Source organism: Micropterus salmoides, unplaced genomic scaffold (genome assembly GCF_014851395.1).
Source record: "Micropterus salmoides isolate LMB-PRFRI ecotype aquatic unplaced genomic scaffold, ASM1485139v1 Ms_hic_scaffold_11, whole genome shotgun sequence".
Classification (NCBI taxonomy): domain Eukaryota; kingdom Metazoa; phylum Chordata; class Actinopteri; order Centrarchiformes; family Centrarchidae; genus Micropterus; species Micropterus salmoides.
The window spans coordinates 17,394,420-17,417,358 of NW_024040152.1; the positions used below are offsets into that span (position 1 = coordinate 17,394,420).

The 22,939-nt window shown below is 40.9% G+C and overlaps 1 protein-coding gene across 1 annotated transcript; it reads left to right on the forward strand.

Annotated features, from left to right (window-relative positions):
• Positions 1-603: 603 nt before the first annotated feature.
• On the forward strand, positions 604-21,636 carry epb41l4b (erythrocyte membrane protein band 4.1 like 4B). Its single transcript, XM_038711520.1, has 23 exons — positions 604-1,606; positions 3,897-4,001; positions 4,090-4,132; positions 4,636-4,714; positions 4,993-5,037; positions 6,188-6,240; positions 7,092-7,212; positions 7,922-8,009; positions 8,111-8,199; positions 10,579-10,648; positions 10,746-10,915; positions 12,770-12,879; positions 13,491-13,521; positions 13,811-13,844; positions 13,978-14,081; positions 16,171-16,310; positions 17,262-17,383; positions 17,474-17,587; positions 18,045-18,097; positions 18,191-18,340; positions 18,529-18,649; positions 18,812-18,945; positions 20,521-21,636. Exons 1-23 carry the CDS (start codon positions 1,337-1,339, stop codon positions 20,582-20,584), a joined length of 2,310 nt encoding a protein of 769 aa, XP_038567448.1. The 5' UTR covers positions 604-1,336; the 3' UTR covers positions 20,585-21,636.
• The last annotated feature ends 1,303 nt before the right edge of the window (positions 21,637-22,939 follow it).

Sequence of the window (22,939 nt, forward strand, 5' to 3'; positions counted from 1 at the left end):
GAGCAGATCTGTGGCTACTACTGATGTCATGCAGTTAAAAATGTACACATGGACTGATGGACAGAAAATTATTCTCAGGAATCGGAAGACGCCTGGACAACTGTCTTTTCAGGATTGGGCGATAGAGTAGCCTAAGGAAATGTTGCTGCATATGAAAGAAGGTCCTATTGGATAACAGGAGAGAAAAATATTCCCTCAAGTAGGGCATAAATATTTTGTTTGTAAATGTATTAAAAAGGATGAGGTGGAGTTAAGGTGTTGCACTTTCTCTCAGAAATCCATGGAAGCCACTTATTTTGGTTGACCCCAATGTGGTTGTGTGGTGTGGGGATTGGAAGAGTTGGGAAGGTAGGCTATATGTTTGGAAATAAACTGTATTTTTTTTTTTTATTTACAGTACTGATTTTATATTTCAAAATAAAAGTTGCAAGTCATAAAAATAACCTAGGCGAAACATGGCCGGTAAATTATGGGCTGACTCCAAAATGTTTAGATGCAATAAAATTTAATTAAGAGTAGCCCTATTTTTTACCCAACAAAAAATAAATAAAATAGTTAATATTGCTTGCTAGAATTGTATTCCTTGTAGTTTGGAGACAGATTTTTAGAGAATAGCTCCCTCGAGAGGCGGGCCCATGACAGACAGGTGGCGCTGGTACACTGGCGCTGATGGGTCGGCCAGGCGACAGGAACAGAAGTTTGTTCTGCGCTGTGTTTTTACGCAGGCGCAGATCGCACTGTTTGTCCAGTTTCGACTTTTACCTGTGAGGTAGACTAGTTTCGGTTTGCCGTCGGTAATAAGCAACAACAACCACCGGGGTCCGGTCCGGTCCAGAGGTGACAAGACTTTCTTCCTCCCTCCCCGGCTCCGTGTGACTCAGGGGCTCCCACTGCGGAGCGTCGGACGGGATTTCTCAGCGAATTTTAGAGTCGGTGCGCAACAGCGAGCAAAGCAGGAGGCAGGTACACGGGAGAGGACAGGACAGGACGGGGAGGAGGAGGAGTGCTGCTTGTATTTCCGCGAAAGAGTCCTGTCGTTCACACCGGGCCGAATGATTGGAAATCAACTGGTTGGCGCCTCGGTGGTTGATCTGTGTGAGTTTCATTAGTATGCGGCTGGAGTCCCCCCGCTGCTGCCGACATCCAGCCTGAGGACTGATTGGCAGCCCTGAAGTCTCCTCCGCGCCTGCTAAGTGACTCCTCGCCCCTGGGAGGACGAGGAGGAGGAGGAGGCGGCGGCAGCAGCAACAGAAGCAGGACCCCGGCGGCACCGGCTGTTGTGTGGAACAGTTTTCACGGACGCAGCGCGGACCTCCTCGCCTCGTGGATCAGGAAGATGATGGGCTTTCTGCGCCGGACGTTCAGCCGCCGCTCCCGGAGCCGTTTCCAGACGAGAGACAGGGACGAACGGGACGGGAAAGGGGGAGGAGAAGGAGGGGTGACCGGGAACCCCGTGCTCCTGGCCCATCAGCAGCAGGTCGTACACGCGCCCGCCGTGGTCTCCGGGGGAGCGTCGGTTCACATCCCGGCGGCCGGGACGGCGAGGACCACGATCACCTGCCGCGTCCTGCTGCTGGACGGCTCGGATGTCAATGTGGATTTGCCTGTGAGTGCGCTGAAGCCTGTCAGGTGTGCTGACAGCTGTTTACACTGGCCGGCAGAGTGTGTAAACAGAGTAGCCTGACATGGCGCAGGACTAGGTGGTAGCCTAGGTCAGTGTGTGTCAAAACGCGGCCCGGGGACCCCGTGGGGACACTGTAGGGTGTTGGTGTTGGTGGTCCCCGCAAAAATAAGAGACAGGTTACAGCACTGAATGTAATTTGCGATTATTTATATTTATCCGGGAGTCAGGCTAGTTGTAAATTTACTTTAAACTTTTTAAATTCAAAATAGAAGAAGAAACTGCAACCCAGTGTGATCTGAATTTATTTTATCATAGTAAAAGTTGAATTGAACACAACCCTGGTTAGAAAATATGTATGTTTAAAGCAGAAACATTAATAAGCAGCTATTTTGATTATATCTTAACTGTTTTAAAGGAAAATATGCCCAAAACTCGCAAATCCCTGCTGCTCAAACATTCTTTTCTCATTTTACATCACTGTAACTTGAATACATTTGAGTTTTTGACTGGTCGCCAAACAAAATTAGCAACTTGAAGACCTTATATTGAGATCTGAGACATAGCTTTTGGTGTTTTTCCCACATTTTTGACATTTAATGGGCTAGGCAATTACAAACGGAGTCACCAATCATGCAATCGCCTTTAGTTTCTTCCTGACAACAATATGTGTCTAAAATGTGTGTGTTTAAGGTTTAGCTCAATTAATTTACCCATTAACAAAGTTTCACTGCCTGTAGGATCATAGTGGCCTATATAGTATAAGTGTGTGTTCGCAAGTGTGTCTCTTCCTGTACAGTAAGAGGTGCTGCTCCAGATGGTGTTATGATCAGCCAATTCATGACATTACTTCCCCATTCTGACTGCTGGGAAATCCACCCAAGACAGACCTGAAGCTGCCCCCTCCTGTTTGCTCTTTTATACCATTGTCCTTTTAATTTCTTCTTCTCTCTCTCTCTCACTCCCGTCAGTCTGTTTGCCTGAATCTGATCTTCCTCAGGCAATCTCCGCTCTTCCCCTTGACTTCCCTCCTAATCTTCTTTTACTCTCCCTCTGTGGCCTGCTCCCTTGCTCATCATCTTACTCTTTCACACTCTGCCTCCTCCTCCTCCTATGTTCCTCCTGTTCTCCATCCACCTCGTTCTTGTCTTCCTTTATTCCCCGACTCCCTGATCTGATTTACCACCGTGGGGACTCTGTGTCACAGGCGAGTGCTACGAGTGTAAGAGGGGTAGGTGGGATGATGAGCGAGTGTGTGGGCATTCGTGCGTAAGTGGCTTCTCGTAAGATGTTTTCATTTTGAAGGTTGCGTGTGTCACCAAAGCTGCTGCGAGCATGCGTCACCTAATAAACGCTCGGCCGGTGTATCGTGGGTTATCAGGGTAGAGAGTGTTTCTCTTGTCCTGCAGGGAGATTACAGCAATAACACAAAGCCACAGCTTGTGCCAAGATATTACAGATCCAATGACAGAATGACACAGGGCTTGTCAAGCTGGCGGCTTAGTCAAAGATGTGTTGGAACAAGTTTGTGCATGTCAGGTGCACTGAACAGAACTGAAACTCCCTTACTATAGCTCATTAGTCTGTCACTTAAGGCTGAGTGTAGCCAAAACATGAACAATCAAATATTCTCTTCCCTGTGTGATATTATTGCCACTGCGTGTGATAGAGGCTGTGATTTCAATCAGCCTCTCTAAACTACATGCGGCAGAATGAGCAAGAGCATTCTGGTGATTTATTTATTTATTTTTTCTGTCCCCAATCCCTTAATACCACTGATTTCCTCACACATTCATACACTCACCGGGAAGTTTAGACTGGTTATCAGGATCCAAAGTACAAGGCTGTCATCTTTCCACACGCCCACTGCGTGTTAAATGGGTCAGGCTGGGGTTAGGTATAGTTGTACTATGCAGGTGTGTGTGTGTGTGTTATTGACAAAGAATAAGTGTCTTTCCCCCGGGAGCTTGTGCTTCTTGTCATGACCCAGATGTACACACACACACACACACACACACACACACACACACACACACACACACACACACACACACACACACACACACACACACACACACACACAAAAACAACTGCTTTCACATCAACTTGAAGTCATTTTGCTCCTGTTATGGACACTCCTGCCTATATTACCTGGAACAACATGCAACATGCAACATGAATGTTGAAACACCGTTTTAAGACTCAATTCATCACAACGCGATCGGGAGATTTTTTTAAGTGCATGAAACTAAAGTACTGTTCTTCTTCCTTGTAGAGTAAGTCCAAAGGCCAGGACCTTTTTGACCAGATCATGTATCACATAGATCTGGTCGAGACAGACTACTTTGGATTGCAGTACATGGACACAGAACAAGTCTCAGTGAGTAACAAACAATAGGCTCTTAACTTCTGTCACAGTTGACCACACGCTGATGTAACTCACCTTTTTATTATTGTCTCTCTTTTAGCACTGGCTGGATATGTCAAAGCTTATAAAGAAACAGATTCGAGGTAAGTTCAACTCACCAGCCCGCTTTTGTTGTGTATGCAGGAAAATGTGCAGTGTACTGTATGTTACATGTGGAAGCAGGTGAGTGGGGAGCAGGTGGCGCATTATCCAATGTTGACATGGTGATTAGCATGTGCATTATGAGCCGTACCCTTGTTTGCTCTCCAGCTTGTAACAGAGGGATGAGTGGTACAGGAGGGGCAGGGGGGAGACACTGATGTTGTTCCGCTTGTCTGCTGGGTCTTTTTTTCACTGAGTTGTAATTCAGGAGCCTAAAAGAAATTCTTACCAATGTTAAAGTGAAACAGGAAAGAAACTGGAAAGTAGGTTACAAAGAAAATGTGGGTGAATAAAGATCTATGGCCAGGCCGACAGTGATGGATGGGCTGGATGAGATAAAGTGGATCACATAAAACATTAGAATTGAATGAATTCATTTTCAATAAATTACTGTTTCAGTCTCTCCACCTCCCATCAATTTGTTCTCTCTGTTTATTTCTGTTAGAAGGGCCTCCATACAGACTGTTCTTCAGGGTGAAATTTTACTCTTCAGAGCCAAATAACCTGCATGAGGAATTTACAAGGTAAAAATCTCATGCACACAAATCACACATACACGGGTGCACATGAACACACACACAGTTTCCTCAGGAGCCCTGTGTGGAAGGCCAAAGGGGACGCGAGGCTAATTAACTTTGCTGCTGTGGGCAGATTCAAATCAAGGCCAAATGGACGGAGACTTGTTAAAACACATTATGTGTCAGGGATGAGGAAAAGCCTGTGATACATCAATTGATTTATGTTCTTATTCTGTGTGAGCCTCTCACTCACTGTGTGTGTGTTTTGTTTTTTACACCAACAGGTATCTCTTTGTGTTGCAGCTTCGACAAGATATTCTGTCTGGCAAGTAAGTTCCTTTGTCGCTCTTAATGCACACAAATGTGTCATGTAAAAATGAATATATTGTGTATATGTAAACACATATAACACCATAGAGTTAGATGTGATCATTGATACCAAACTCAAGTCTGCACGATTAACCTGAAGCGACATCTAGCCAACAGTTAGCTTAGCTTAGCATAAAGACTGGGAATGGGGAAATAACTATTGTGGCTCTGTCCAAACGCAACAAATTCCCATGGGCCGCGAGGTTATTATGCATAATAACCTCGCGGTGACGTCTGGGCTCCCGGCCAAGAGCCAGCACATGACCCACCGTAACATTGCATTATGCTGTTTTTCTACCTTGGTTTTTGTACAGATTCAACAATGTGATAATTAGTGAGCATGCAGGTAGGAGGATTTTGTTACCGTTGGACCCACCCCCCCGCAAAAATATGCTACTTTAAATTCTACCTATATGTTATAGACAGTCAATGAGTTCTACAAAAAAAGGTCCCTCTGTATTTAGGAAATCTTGACCTCATTATTGGAATGTAATGGAAGATGCTTGGTAGAGTAAAAGTAAATAACGGAATTAATTTACAACACTTTCTGAAAAGTGTGAGTAATCAAAAAGAGTAAAAGTGAGTAGTCAAATACAGTTTTTCAAATAAATGTACAACTTTGTAGTTTGCAGACGTTTAAGACTGTTAAGATAAATTAATTTGCACACCGTAACCTTGGATCTACACGCCTAAATCTGACCACACGTCAACTAAAACTGAAAAAAACATTCACCTTATATCTTGTTTTGGGGACTTCTGTACAGCGGAGCCTGCTTTTCACACACAAACACAAACCTGCGCGTGCAAACACACACTCAGACAGTGTGTTACCCCTCTCCCTCCTCCTGGCTTTATGTGGGCCATGGATCCCCAGAGTCCAGCTCTATTATAAAGCTCAAGATCAGGAACAGGAGAGGGCTGCTTATTTTAGGAAAAGGGTTGCTCCTCTCCTCCTTGACATGTGCACAAACACAGTGTAGGGCATTCAGACAGACTGATGTCTTTGAGACACATGATAATGTGAACACAGCATAGGAATGACAGTGTGTTAGGTTGGATTCACTCCCACTAAAAACCGCTCATCACCAGTGTCTCTTTTTCTCTGGTCAGATTGAAATGTCCGTATGATGTCTCAGTAGAGCTGGCGGCATATTGTTTACAAAGTAAGTAGACTTGACATCGTCACTTATCAAACTTTCAAATCATGTATTACATTACTGCTAACTGTTTTCCAAAGCATATTGATTATTTATTTATTGTCTCATTTATCAGTGGGTGTTAAGGTAGTTGTGTTTTCAAAACTCTTTCTCAATGGTGTGTTGAGACAGATGTTGACATCCATGATTGGGGAAAAAACAAGAAATGTATGATCTGTGTCAGTGGAAAATCAATCACAGAGGACAAGCAATAAGCTTAGCTGGATGCATTCAAAAGTACAATATGATGAAGTACAAAAATTTGTTCCATGCATTAAAAACGTTTACCCACTGCAGCCTAATCTCAAATGTCAAGGCTTCCTTAAATGTACAAACAAGGAAAACAGTGTTTTTAAATAAAACCAATTAAGGAGTCAATAGAAGTTTTCAATCTGCTATTAGATGTTCATATACAGTTGTGCAGGGTGAACATGTAGGAATATGCAGCTTTAAAGACAGACTATGTAACATTTGCTGAACTGTGGCCAAAAGTAGTCACACGGATAATAATTGATAAAATGATAAAAATGATCAAATATAACATGTGTAACAGTTGCACAAGTAGGAAAGAGTTATACAGTCAACTTGGCTCAGTAATGTCACTTACCCACCAATATCTATCCATGATTTGCTAACATAAGCCACCATACGCTCCTGGTCATACCAGACCAAATAAAGCTGTTGCAGCAAAACCCCTGAGTTTACTCTAGTTTATTACCTTAACTTCATGTTTGTAAGCGGATGAGTGGGTTATTTCATGTTTAAAGAATGACTGCTGCTCTCCTGTATTCTTTTTAAATGTCTCGGTCCATATCCAGGTGAGCTGGGAGACTGCGATCCCTTGGAGCACTCTCCTGTGCTGGTGTCAGAGTTTCGTTTCAGTCCCAAACAGACTGAGGTCATGGAGGCCGACATCTTCGGCAGGTGGTTGGAGCTCAGGTCAGTTCAAAAGTTGAATTCAGTGCCAGACTTTACCTTAAACGTTTACAGTTGTAGAAAATGGTATTTTTTCAGACTTTTTTTCACTTTTCAGCTAGGGAAACGTAAACATTTCCACACAAAGTAAGTCACAGTAACTTACTGGTGGCTTTCCAGTGGCCAGCTATCTGACCTGAGCAGGTTTATCTCCTCAATGGATGAAACAACTGGGGCAAAAAGCAGAGCACTGTGCAGGAAAGGAAGTCATTCCACTGGTGCCTTTCAGCGCCAGCGTTTCCACTGAGGAAATTTCACTTCCCTTCCCTTTTTTCTCCTCCTCATCCTCGCTCTCACTGGCCTGTATGAAGGATTAAGGGATTAATCCCTGGAGGGTCTTGATTGATTCCGAGCAGTATTTAACCCAGCCGCGGTTTGATTGCTCCCATCTCGGATTAGATTATATACACATATGCTGCGCTTCACTGAGGCCGACTGATCCACATAAGGACAAACACACACTCGAATTCACAGTCATTCTTACGTACAACACCAAGACGGAGTTAGGGATGCAGCAACAAGGTTACCCACTGAGTATTTCTCTTAGAGCTTACTTGCAGAGGTCATGAAATGTTGTTACTGATAGTTTACTTTTTTGTCAGAAGTGAGGTGCCAGAGGGAGTGATGTTTTTGTTGTTAAAACTCAACATGTTGTCTTATTTTAAATCTGCAGGGGAAAGAGCCCGTCTCAGGCAGAGATTTCTTTTCTCAACAAATGCAAGTGGTTGGAGCTTTATGGAGTAGACATGCATTTTGTCAAGGTGTGTGAGTGTATTTTATTATCATCAAGACACACTACGTTGCAGGTGTGTTTGAGAAATAAAGGTGTGTGTGTGTGTGTGTGTGTGTGTGTTGTCTTTAGGGCAGAGATGGAGGAGAATATGCACTGGGTCTCACTCCTACTGGCATCTTAGTATTTGAAGGCTCCAACAAAATCGGCCTCTTCTTTTGGTAAGCACATCGAACGCATCTCTAATCCAGTGGTTCCCAAAGTGGATGCTGTGGCGAACACCACGTTAAAACATTTTTATATTATGTAACACTCAATAGAAATTGGCAATAAACATTAGAATCTTCTTATTAACACATTTTACAATATGCTTGGTTGTTATAGTAACGTAACATGCTTTCTGGCTCTGGACTAAACGGCAGTAATTGTGTAAATGAATAAGTTCAACATTTATCTGCACACCAACATAGCCTAAAACTGCAGGCAAGGCCTACTGATTTATTGTAGTATTACAGGTGCTGGTCATATAATTAGAATATCATCAAAAAGTTGATTTATTTCAGTAATTCCATTCAAAAAGTGAAACTTGTATAATGTATACATTCATTCCACACAGACTGATATATTTCAAGTGTTCATTCCTTTTAATTTTGATGATTATAACTGACAACTAATGAAAACCCCAAAATCAGTATCTCAGAAAATTAGAATATTGTGAAAAGGTTCAATATTGAAGACACCTGGTGCCACACTCTAATCAGCTAATTAACTCAAAACACCTGCAAATGGTCTCTCAGTCTAGTTCTGTAGGCTACACAATCATGGGGAAGACTGCTGACTTGACAGCTGTCCAAAAGACGACCATTGACACCTTGCACAAGGAGGGCAAGACACAAAAGGTTGTTGCTAAAGAGGCTGGCTGTTCACAGAGCTCTGTGTCCAAGCACATTAATAGAGAGGCGAAGGGAAGGAAAAGATGTGGTAGAAAAAAGTGTACAAGCAATAGGGATAACCGCACCCTGGAGAGGATTGTGAAACAAAACCCATTCAAAAATGTGGGGGAGATTCACAAAGAGTGGACTGCAGCTGGAGTCAGTGCTTCAAGAACCACCACGCACAGATGTATGCAAGACATGGGTTTCAGCTGTCGCATTCCTTGTGTCAAGCCACTCTTGAACAAGACACAGCATCAGAAGCGTCTCGCCTGGGCTAAAGACAAAAAGGACTGGACTGCTGCTGAGTGGTTCAAAGTTCTCTGATGAAAGTAAATTTTGCATTTCCTTTGGAAATCAAGGTCCCAGAGTCTGGAGGAAGAGAGGAGAGGCACAGAATCCACATTGCTTGAAGTCCAGTGTAAAGTTTCCACAGTCAGTGATGGTTTGGGGTGCCATGTCATCTGCTGGTGTTGGTCCACTGTGTTTTCTGAGGTCCAAGGTCAATGCAGCCGTCTACCAGGAAGTTTTAGAGCACTTCATGCTTCCTGCTGCTGACCAACTTTATGGAGATGCAGATTTCATTTTCCAACAGGACTTGGCACCTGCACACAGTGCCAAAGCTACCAGTACCTGGTTTAAGGACCATGGTATCCCTGTTCTTAATTGGCCAGCAAACTCGCCTGACCTTAACCCTATAGAAAATCTATGGGGTATTGTGAAGAGGAAGATGCGATACGCCAGACCCAACAATGCAGAAGAGCTGAAGGCCACTATCAGAGCAACCTGGGCTCTCATAACACCTGAGCAGTGCCACAGACTGATGGACTTCATGCCACGCCGCATTGCTGCAGTAATTCAGGCAAAAGGAGCCCCAACTAAGTATTGAGTGCTGTACATGCTCATACTTTTCATGTTCATACTTTTCAGTTGGCCAACATTTCTAAAAATCCTTTTTTTGTATTGGTCTTATGTAATATTCTAATTTTCTGAGATACTGAATTTGGGATTTTCATTAGTTGTCAGTTTTGATCATCACAATTAAATTAAATAAACATTTGAAATATATCAGTCTGTGTGTAATGAATGAATATAATATCCAAGTTTCACTTTTTGAATGGAATTACTGAAATAAATCAACTTTTTGATGATATTCTAATTATATGACCAGCACCTGTAGATTGATGTGAGGTCATAAGGTGAACATGGCGGGGGGGCATGAAAAATATGATTACTTTGGAAGGGTGCCATGGTTTTAAAAATGTTTGGGAACCACTGCTCTAATCATCTCCTTAAATAACACTCAAAACCTGAATTACTAATATGGGACGGCTGTGGTTCAGGGCATAGAGCGGTTGTCCACTTATCAGACGGCTCTGGCTGTTGAAATGTGCTTGGGCAAGACACTGATCACCCAAAATTGATCCTGATGGTTGTTCCATCACTGTGTGAATGTGTATGAATGAGTCAATTTCCCTTACTGGTGGGCAGTTGGCACCTTGGCCTCGGCTCATCAGTGTATGAATGTGTGTGAGAGGGGTGAATGTGATCTAGTGTAAAGCACTTTGAGTGGTCGAAAAGACTAGAAAGGCGCAATATAAATACAGACCATTTACCATTTAATATGGACTACTTGGTTTTGTTGTCCATTCTCTGTGTGCCATTCAGGCCCAAAATCACTCGGCTGGACTTCAGAAAGAGTCGACTCACGTTGGTCGTGGTGGAGGACGATGATCAGGTGTGTGTGTGTCCCGTGACAAACGTATCCCTGCATACGAACAAGCACAGGGACACACAAAAGGGGGCTAACAGTGTTTGCTTTTCTGACTGTGCAGGGTCGGGAGCAGGAGCATACGTTTTTGTTCCAGCTGGCCAGCGCCAAGACCTGCAAGCACCTGTGGAAGTGTGCCGTGGAGAGCCACGCCTTCTTCCGGCTACGCCAACCAACCACGGGCAAGGCCAGCCGCAGCGATTTCACACGACTCGGGTCCCGCTTCAGATTCAGGTAGCGTACAAGGTACAAGGTACAAGGTAGATTTATTTGTCACATTACAACAGGTAGTAAGGTGGAATTGAGTTTGTAACTCCCTTCTGCTAGGTAGCAGACAAAATACAGTAACTACAATTACAAAAATAAAGTATGTCACAGATGCTCGGGAGATGGGTACCAGTAATCCTCTGAGCAGCTTTTATCACCCGCTGCAAAGCCCTCTGGTCCTGGGCCGTACACATCCCATACCAGTTTGTGATGTTTCCAGTCAAGATGCTTTTTATTGCTCCTCTGTAAAAACTGACAAGAACTTGGCGTGGGAATTTGACCGTCTTAAGCTTCCTCAAGAAATATAATTGTTTCTGAGCTTTCTTCACCAGCGTGGAGATGTGAGATGACCATGTAAGGTTCTGTGATATTGATCCCAGGAACCTGAAACTGTTCACCTGCTGCACCTCAGCTCCACTGATGTAGAGAGGAGTGTGTGTCTTCATCTCCTTTTCCTAAAATCAACAATCAGTACCTTGGTTTTGCTGAGGTTGAGCAGGTTGTTCTCTGACAGACTCACGCCTGCTCTTCATACTCTGTAAAGTGTGTTACAGACTGAAGAAGGACAATACAAGTTGGCTCGTAGTTGTGGCCAGCACTAAAACCACCATATGGGGACTAGTGTGTCACACAAAACAGAGCCGTTGTATCTATGGTTACAGTGTATCTATGGTTACATGGATCTGTTCCTATGGCGACTGAGATTTATTATCAGAGATGGTTGAAAGCGAATTCTCACGCTCGAAGGGCACTTCCTGTCGTTTATTGGAGCAGCTGAACAAAGCAGCGTGAAGCCCATTTTACATTGGAGTCAGTGGATTAAAATCTCAAGTTACAGGTGGTGTGAGTAAAAACAGGAACAACTGTACAGCGTAATCCAGTATAATAAACACACCAGTGTCACTTATCTGTAACTTTTGTTGTTAGCCAGTTTTTTTAATTTTAGAGTAAGTGTGTTATAGAAACAAATGAGCTTGAGATGCTTATAAAGAAAAGTAAAACATTTCTAGTAAGTAGAGTAGAAATATTAAATATGCATAACCCATGTAAATTCATATTAATTTTTCCAATCCTGGTTTTGTATTAAATTTATGTTAAATGTTAAATTAATGTGTTTTCATACTTAAATTTGACTATACATAATTGTATACATTTTATATAATTTTACTTTACCTATGCTTTCCGATAAAACCACTCAAACTTAGAATGATGTCGTCTCATCAAAATGTATATGTATTACATTTTAGGAACAGTTTTCATGATGCTGGTACAGAAACAACTGTAAACTGTCAAAAGTTTATATTTTAAACCCTTAAAGTAAGAATGAATTGTTTTAGATTTAATTTCTCAGCAGTGAATTCTAAACAAATGTCTTGTTTTTTTCACCCGATAACTAAAGTCAGACTGCAGTGTGGTCACTGTACAGTAATAACTTTTATACTTTCACCTCCTTCTATGTCAGTGGTTCTCAAACTGGGGGGGTAGGCCCCCCTGAGGGGGCATCAAACCACTGCAAAGGCAGCACAGATGACCAGGGGAAAATATAGAGTGGAACTAAGTTGAATGAACATGATTTATGTAGGGGGTTTAAAAAAACAACACTTTGCAGGTGATATTTTGCTGACCTTTGCTGATCATTTCTTTTATTTCAATCAAATTCATCTGGGCTCCTTTTTAATTTGTTGCTCCCCCAATATTATTAATGATTGATAAGAATTCAATCCGTTTACGTGCGGTGGGGGGGCATGAACGGGGGCATTTGAAATGGGGTTCATGACAGAAAGAATTTGAGAACCACTGTTCTATGTGTTTGTGTCTCAGCGGTAAGACAGAGTATCAGGCCACTCACGGAGGCAGACTGAGGAGAGCCAGCACATTCGAGAGAAGGCCGAGCAAGAGATACCCCTCCCGCACACAGTCACTGGGCAAAGGTGAGTCTTATCAGCATACAAACATTGATGACTAACAGCACCCTTTTAGTCCATTATGTACCTGCACGTGTTATGACAAAGGCCACACTCTGTTCATTGCATTTTAGAAAACTACAGAATTAATGTTGAAAATATAATATTTTCAGAGAAAGGGAATTAGCCCAGTTACCCCAGGTTTTTTAATTAAGGCCTTGCTGTTACACATAGGTGTCACTTTTCTACTTGGTCAAAAGCACCTGCAGTACTCTTCGCTCCTCCATATTTCCGACCTTCTGTGAGCTACAGTAGCTTCACAGGCGCTCAAGCCTCTATCTCACCATAATCTATTATACATGAATAACCAGGGGCAGACTGCAAACTCTGTTTACTTCAGGACACCTTTTATTTATTGGATTTGGAACAGTCATTCAGCCATGCAATACAAACATTAATGGAGCTGAGCATCTGAGTAATAACATGTATGCAAAGGGTTTGGACTGAAAAACAGACTTACACTAGATAAACCCCTTTGAAAATAAATATACATGTGAATGAATATGAAGTGACAAACTATCCCATTTTCTACTCCTTTGCTTTTCTTGTCTAACTGACATCATGTCTCGCTCTGTCAGCTGCTATTTCTCCAGCCAAGCCACATATCAGGTAAAACAGACCCACAAATATACAAAATATACACTTGCACAATCATATTACTGTACTTGTGAGGACATTCCATTTATTATTTTCATTCCTCATCCCCTAACCCATGACCTTAATCCACATAAAAGCCTGGATAATCTGAACTCTAACACTAAAATACCCCTTTGTAAAAGAAAAAAAAGAAGTAAAATAGTTACTTTGTAGGTTTTTTCACGCCTTTTATATATTTTGCTTGTTCAAAACACTCAAACACATAAAAATGTCTTCAGTGATTGTTGTCATTATTTTCCAGCTCTCATGCCAGCCCTGATCCTAGCCGACATCCAGTGAGTGACCTCAGATAACCCACTTTCACACACACACACACACACACACACAGGAGCCACTGATCTGGCTTCGCCGTTGTGACAAGATTTAATTTCAGCGTCTCTTCAATCTATTTCCTTTCCTCCCCGACAGTACCAGCACAACATTCCTCTTGGTCACGAGCCGTGGCATCCGCCCCACCCGGCTCTCACACCCCCAGTTTACCTGCAGCCGTCTGGACACACACCATCACACAGGTAAGACTTCTGACCACAGAGAACAGGGTTTAGAGATTAAATTGCCGCAGGGTGATGATGCAAGTCTTAGAAGTCTTAATCAGAAATTTAACCGGGGGGGGGGGTAAGTTTCTATTTTTAGACAAAGTCACTCATCTGACACTCTTTGTTCGGTTCTTCACATTATTTGTTTTTTCATCACAGTTCATGTCACTCATATGTCTGTGTTTGTCTGCCTGTGTGTCTTGTGTACATCCATGCTCGTGTGTGGGTGATCCTTCATCTCCCTGTCATGTTCAGACCTTCTGCGAGTCAAATGTCCAGTGATCCTTCAGCCCCGCAGCGAACCAGCGGTGCCTTCCCAGGATCCATCAGTGTGGTTTACAGGGACAAGGTCATGACAGCACTTTGACCTCTGTTTGACCTGGGAACCCATTACAAACCCAGACTCTTAACACTGAGACTTGAATTGACTGGTGTCCCAAAGACAGAAGTTCTGCTGATGAAATGTGTCTCCATCATCATTATCATCATCATCATCATCATCACCTCCGTCATCATCCATTTGTCACATCCTCTCATCTTGTGTTTCAGTGCACCTTTATGAAATATCCCCAAAAGGACAAAGGACCTTATCATATAGGTCACATGTTTTGGAACTGTGACACGTGCCTCCCCAGGGGGGCTCGGGAGAGTTTAAGTGGGAGTCCAGAGGGAGAGACATGAGTCATATACTATGTGAGGTGAAAGGGACAGGTGCAGGACAGGTGTTCTGAAAACAACAGGAGGTTAGTTATTGTAGTTTGGCCCGATGATTTGGCCGGCTTATCAACACCCAGCTTTTGGGGGCATAAGAACACACAGATGTCATACAGATATCTTTTAGATCTAGTTACTCTTTCTGAGGATAGCATTATTTCCAATGTCATGGAAAAATATAAGCGCCTTATAACTCCAGAACTTGCCTGAGAATCACATTTTTAAGTTTTCTTTAGTATCAGAGTCATCCAGTGATAGTTGTCTGTGCGCGTATGGATACACTGCAAACATGAACGGCTAATAGCTAATTTGGCGTCATTTTAAATGTGCCACTTTGCCTAAATGTAAACATGTATAGGCAAAAAATGGGGCTTAAGTTGTAGCCCACAGCTACTTTACTGACTCCATGATAACATCATGCTTCCAGCAAGATTATCCCAGATTATCTCCTAAATCAGAGTAAAATATATACATATATATTTATATAAATATATATGTAATTATTATTATAATTATTTTTTTTACGTTACTCAGAATGTCCCAATATTCAACATGGTTCTTATATTCCTCAAACACAGACACCCTCCTCTATCCATTCAAATACACACATACAGTGTCAGAAGCCAAGTAATAAAGATTTTAAAGCTTTGTGCCTTTGTTTGCCTGTGGACATTTTCATGTACTCATGGTTGGTGTTTTAATGCCTCAATATGTTTACTAGTCAAATCTGCCTTGAAGACAAAATTTATCTTAATGCCATAGAAATCTTGTGACTGCTAATTTATCCAGATCACTTTAATTTGAATGAGATGAAGTGAGTGTTGAATGAGGTTATTCTGAACAGGTGGAAGGGTTCCAGTTACACATACAGCACATACTGAATGCTGGTTTAGGGATTAAGCTGCTTTTAAATGTATAGTAGTGCAATGTGAAATCGAAGCATGAACTAGAATCCTGCGTGTGTGGTGTTGTGCTTTTAAAGTGCAATTTTTTTTTTTTTAATAAACTTTATATTGTTATCGCATGTTATGGATTTGCTGAATCAAACAAGTGTTTACAGAAAATGTGGCCAATGTTGTGCTGTTATAGTGAGTTGCTTTTTACTCTGCAACATTTACTTGAATCACATGACGCCTTTAGGGATGTTGCCTTCAAATAAACAATGTTTCTAATTGCAAAAAATGTCTTCATTTTTTTTATAACCTTACTGAATATGCTTTAATACCTTTAATCATGAAGCTAGAATGATTAGAAGTCAGCTGATTTATTTGGAATATTAAAAACCTAATATGCAGTTTAAGTGGCATTTTGTTTTGGGGGAATTTGTTTTGATTGCATGTGTCGTGTTCAGTTTCCCTCTAAGTGGTCCTGCCTCAGACCATCAGTTCAGCATCGAAGAGAATGAGACTTCCTATTCTGGAAAGATTCACCACCATCACCGTCGCCACACACACAGCCAGGAGACGCTCTGCCACACACACACCAAGAACAGTGAGTACTCTCAGCTTTAGGAAGAGCTGTCATAACAGTGTATCTGTCTGCAAAGCTGTGACACATCTAGAGTGTTGATGCTCTTTTCATGATCATTGCTGTGTTTGTCGGCATCCTGCGTTTTGTTTAAGGGTCAGCTCATCCACATACAAACCATACTTTCGCATTTAAAGGATACATTCACAATTTTTCAAGTCAACAGTCAGGTGCCTGCATAAACACTGAAACAGGTTTTGCATGATGTAATCATTCCTTCTGTTCATACGGACCATAAAGAGATGCCTTCCCAATGCACTTCCAATGTACAGTAAGTACTAAAAAGGCTGTAACTAACACCCACTTGAATTGTATTGGTCAGACCGCCAAAGTCTCAACTTAGCTTTTGATAAAGTAAAGCTTGAACAGGAGGAAGGATTGCACCTGACTTGACATACTTTAAAAATTGTAAACCAACCTATCCTTTAACCCCTGTGGTATCTAGCCATGCATGCACAACAGATTTCAAAATATGAGCTGCTTACTTCTGCCATCAAAATAAATACAGTGGAGATTAACGTGATATAATATTTTGTTGCAGAAATGTCAGTTTCAAGACTCAAGGTATAAAATAGTAAAAACTGTTAAAAATTATTTCTGTTTATTGCATACAAACATAATGTGGTTCATCACCTTTGTACTGGCGGCAGAAATCTCAGCTCTATATAACTTTAATTAGTTTTTTTATGTACTAAAGTTTCAATAAAAATGTGCCACTGTGGATAAATCATTAGTGTAAAACCATTTACATACTAACTTTGCAGTCCAACCCACCCCGTGTGTCGTCAGTTATTCCCTAAGTAACCCAATGAGTCTGTTCACACTAAAGAACCAAAGGTGTCCATAAAATAGCATTGTCTACAGAATAACAAATGTAGCCTATATCACGTTTTCTCATTAATCTTTGTGTGTTAGAACGTCGAGCTCCTCCCTGCCCTGCAGATGAGCTGGACATCTCTCAGTCTCTGCTCAAAGCTCTGGAGTCAGACAGTGATTCTCCCCCCTGGCCCTCGCTGCATGTCAACATGGACAACAAGGTCAGACACTTTCCGTACATGGTGTTGTCTCATTCTGCACACAATAAGATCTTGCCTGTTTCTTAACCTTCTTCACTGTTCCTCTGCCAGGGAGAGGAGAAGCAGCTGTCTGAAAAGTCTCTACACCCTCCTTCCTCCCCTGCGATGCTCCCTGACCACCTTAAGTGTAACATCCTCAAGGCCCAGATGGAGGCAGCTTTCAGGGTGACTACCAAAGTTCACTTCCAACTAATCATATAAGTTAGTACTGTACAGCAGTGGTGGAAGAAGTATTCAGTAGCACTACCACACTGTGAAAATAATCCACTACAAGTAAGATTCCCGCACTGAAATGCCTTTAAAGTTTGTCAGTATTTTCAGCAAAATGCATTTAAAGTACCAAAAGTAAAAGTACTCATTATGTAGAAAAATGGGTCCTGTCAGTGTTTTACTATGTATGCTGTTTTGGGATAAATATTACTGCTGAGTTAATATGTTGTATTTTACTGTTGTATATGTTTAAGGTGTGCTAATTTTAATTACTTTATATACTGTTGGAAATACTCAAGTAAAGTACCTCAAATCTGTACTTAATTACAATACTTGAGTAAATGTACTTTACATTCCACCACTGCTGTATGTAACTAACAGCAGTATCCTCCTCTTCTCCATGATGAATAAGGAAGCTCCATTGACGCCTAGAGGGAAGAATTCAAATGAGACCCTCAATGACAGGTCAGTGCCTTCACCCAATCTTCACATGCTTGCACATGTTTATGAACATGTGTACTTAACACTAAATCTCCATGTGATGACTCTGGTCTTCAGGTATCAGAGCTCATCCCAAGACTCGGCTGCATCCAGTTTGACTGACAAGACGCCACATCGACAAGACCGCAACCTGACGCCTGAGAGTGTGCAGTCCAAAGTCAACACAAGCACCACCCGCAGAAAACGACTGGTCAGACAATTCAGCTTGTGAGTACACTTGACCTTTGATTACTGTTGAAGCACCAAAGGGGAAATTGCAGTCTGGAAACTAATACTCACGTGGGGTCCTTGAAGCGAAAGCAATGCTATCTCTGCTCTTTGAAAGTGACATTTTGTTCAGAACAGTCTGTGGGTCATGTAAGTCATTCAGTCTCTCTCAATTTATTGCTTGTCAGTAACCATGAAGATGAAGATAATCTCCCAGAAGCACTTGCAGCCATCTCCTCCCAGAGTACAGGAAAGTCAGGATCCACCAGCTCATTAGACAAACAGATCCAGCCGTCCATATACCCGCAGGTAAAACTTAAAAATAAAACACTAAGAATGCATGTTTGCTTAATGCACAACACTCCACTTATGCAGGATTAATTCAGCCACTCAGCATTACCTGTAAGTAAACAGAGGAATGTCTGTGTCTGTGTGTATACATTACATTGTACACATTGATGTGTATTCCAGGTGGATAATATGCCAGCACTGGAGCTGAGTAGTCCATGCTGTCCCTCTCCTTTGCCTTCTCCCCATCTCTCCCCTTCTTACTACCGTAGCTCCATTCCTCACCTGGTCCCTTACCTTGCTGCCCATAACGACAGGTAACGCCACAGTTCGCCATGTTCTCTGTGGCACATTTATTTTGCTTAGCCTTCCACAAGTGACAAATTATATGTCGATCAATCTCTTGATTATTTTCTAGATTAATCATTTGGTCTTTAAAATGCCTGTTATGATTCCCCACAGCCCAAGGTGACTTCTTCAAATGTCTTGTTTTGTTTGACCAAGAGACCAAAACATAATACCAAGATATTCAGTTTATATATGTAGGACTATATATATATATATGTATATGACAAAGAAAAAGCATTAAATTTTCACATTTCAGATGCTGGAACACGCAAATGTTTGGCATTTTTGCTTTTGATAAACCAATTATCAAAATAATTGCCAGATTCCTCATTCCATCGTTTCCTATCTTACTCTTTCATTGTCCAATAAAAGAAAAATGCCAAAAAATATTTCTATCTATTTTGGTACAAGCACTGTTGGTCAAAAATTTCTAAATGCATTTCTTCTAAACGTATTGTTTTGATATTATTTTAGATCATTTTGGAAACTCATGCCTGTTTATATATCTTAACTAAATATTGTGTATATAATGTTAGGTCTACTTTTATACCATGTAACAGTTCTGCGCTACAAAGTTAACACACATATTGAGTTAATAAGAGAATTGGACTTTATGACATATTTTTACCATTTAATTTGGGGAGAAAAGGCAGCATGTAAATTTGATAGAACCACACAACAGAAGTAAAAACCAAACTGAGCACTTAAGCTTGCACTCTGGCTACAGCTAACTGCTAAGATAACCTACCCAGTGTTTCCTGTAACTGACTAATCAATTTTGACACTCCAACATCTTTGTAATTGAATCTGTGAAATCACATAAAAAAGACGGTAGCTAAACTGAATCAACAACAACAACTGGGAAATAAGTAACACTAGACAAACTGCTAAAAGCTAACTAGCCTAGCTTAACAGAGTAGCAGTGGCCACCATCTCTGACTCTAGAGGAATTCATGTGATTTGATGACGTTAAGCTACCTTTAAATCACATATTTAAATGTATTTAATTACCAAATTGTTTCATTAAACTATCTCATTAATTCAAAAGTACAAGAAAGGTTAAGAAGAATCTAACTTATTGCATCTCTAAGCAATGTGCAGCTGGATCAGGGGCTTCTGAGTTTGAGGAAGGCAAACTTCCAACGGAAAAACAGAGACTGAGCTCACCGTTTGATTGGCAGAATTTAATTGTGCAAACAGAACAACATTTCAACATTACTGGGATGAAGAAACAGTAGTGTAAAAACATTAGTCTGTTTGCACAACTAAAGGCTGCAAATCAACTGCTCCAGTCTGTTTGTCCATTGGACATGAACATTGTTTGTATTCCTTATAGCCTTTAAATTGTCAAACATGAAGTGCAGTACCTGAAGCTTTTAAGGTTTAATCATCAAAAATATTTTTTGATTTTTTTTTCTGGACATATCACTCTTTGAAAAGGGGATTTAAATCTCATTGAGACTTTTACCTGGTTATGAAATGACTTGTAAATTATATCTTTAAATTTCTTATAACATGTGGTTTGTTTCTTTCTGTGTTTGTAGCGGAGAGGAAATGAGATTGGACCGAGAGAAGATACTAAGAGCGCTCCTGATGACAGAGCTCTGAGACCATGACCCTTGACCCCTGTGACATTATTGCCAAGTGCAGAAGACCTTGCATTAAGTGAGAAAAGTGGAAATGGTAACAGAAGACCCAAAGTACTGGCTGCAATCAACATATGTATATTCACACTCAGCTGCTGTAAATATATTTTTGCATAAAGGCAATTCTTATTGCTTAATTGTTATTTTAGAAAGACGGGTCTTTATAGTCATCAAACTAAAACTGTAAAAACTAAGTGAGATAAAACAAAATGGACTCGCTGGCTAACTGACTGACTCACACACACATACAGACAAGCTACAGATGTGACTGGTGCTGCGTGCATGATACATATATTACATGATAAAATATTCATCTGATTTGTTTTGGGGTCATGTTTAAGTTCTATGTGATTTCATTAACGCTCTGTCTATGTTGATACCTAAACTGTGTTTCAGACAACGACTGTTGAAGAATAGATTTCTATACGTTAGAAAACAGTGGCTGAAGTGAAAGTTAGTTCACTTTCAATTCAGTTTGTTCAAAATGTAAATAGACAGAGTAATTAATATTATGATTACGGAGCAGGCATTGTAAATGCTTATATGCTTGTTGTATTTATATAATGTCAGATATTCATTTTTACATGCCAAAATATTTGCAGCATTTGAATTGTAAGAAGCTTCCTGAACAGAGGGAACTGAAGGTGAATTCCGACTAGGACATGTTGAGACTGGATTGTACTGCGAGCTACAGCCTCAATCTACCCACTAGAAGGAGACAAATCTGCAGACACAGCTCCTGTGGCAGCTGAACACACTGATCCTGTGTTGCCACGATGAACACATCATTGATGACTTTGCTATTTTTTACATGCATTTTGAGTTTTCATTACAGGTCAGAACTGATCTCACAAGTCATGTTCTTGGAAAATAGCTATAAGATAAGCAAACCCTGCTGCTCAACAACTTTATTTCAGCCCTTGTTTTGTCACAACCACATCTGGGACAGCGTATGTACTGGATATGTTGATTGTGTTGTTTCTGCCCTCGGCAGGTTCTTATTAAAGTCCACATTATAAGCTTTACAACTCTGTAGCAGCATCTTTGGTCTCTGCACTGACATGGGAATGTGGATCAACCTCGCCCTGCGTGTGTATGTAGGCCTCACCCACCCTTTGAGGGAATGTTGTTATAAAGGATATTACTGATTTATCTGCCTCTACACACCTATCAAGTACAGTACACTGAGTCAGCCTGTAATTGCACCTCTGTTGTGTCCTTCAGTGAACCACACACTAGATAATTCATCTTCAAGGCAAGGCACAGCAGAGAGGCTCTGGTATGATAATGTGATGCAAATGTATGTGGGCCTTGATAGAAATAATTATTTGGGCAGGTCAATAAACAAGACTTTTAAAACATAATCCATCACATCCTGCTTTAAATGTTTATATATAAAATATAATTTTGTATAAAAAATAATTGGGGTTGGGATGCAACAGCAACAATGTGTATATATATATATATATATATATATATATATATATATATATATATATATGATATGATATATGATATATTTAACTAGCATTATAATGCAGAATAAGTAAAGTCTAGGGGGAAAAGTGATGCGGTCTTTAGAGAGATAATGCTATATCCCTACTAACTATAAAGATCCACATTTACTGTTTCTCAAACAAGACATACTGGTCATTTAAATCGGATTAACATCCCTTTGGCAAAAAGAAAAAAAAAAACATAATTCTTCCCTTTATCTGACCCCACTTTCTAATAATTTTTAAACAGTCCCTGATATTCTTTGGATTATACATAATCAAAGATAAAATTACTTTCCTTTATTATAATTCTGTATGTCTAAAACTGTAATGTACTACACTTCAATTATTACGTATAAATAACAATTTTAACCTAACAGACATTTAAAATGAGCTAAAATGGTTGCACTTCACATGCAAAGAAACATATTTGACAAATGATGGAATACTAACTTCTTCAGAACTATCTGTAATCACACACTACACATATTTTCCACTAAACTCTACCAACAAAGTGATAAACGTTAAGAGAAAAAAATATTTTGGGCTTTGTTGCATAGATACTACTGGTGTTGCTATGCCAGTTTATACAGTGTTTTTTGTGAGTGGGAGAATGAGTGAGTGTGTTTAAAAGGGATCAAGTTGGGTGGGGTGCACAAGATTGTATTACACAATGCCAAATCTGCCCTGAGGGGGTCTTACATGTTTTTGTGTGCCTTCCTTCTCTCTTCCCCCTTCCTGCACTCTCTATTCTTCACTTTTCCACCCTGTTAAAAAAAAGGGCCATCCTCTCAGATAATGCGTTTAGTGTGTCTGAGTGA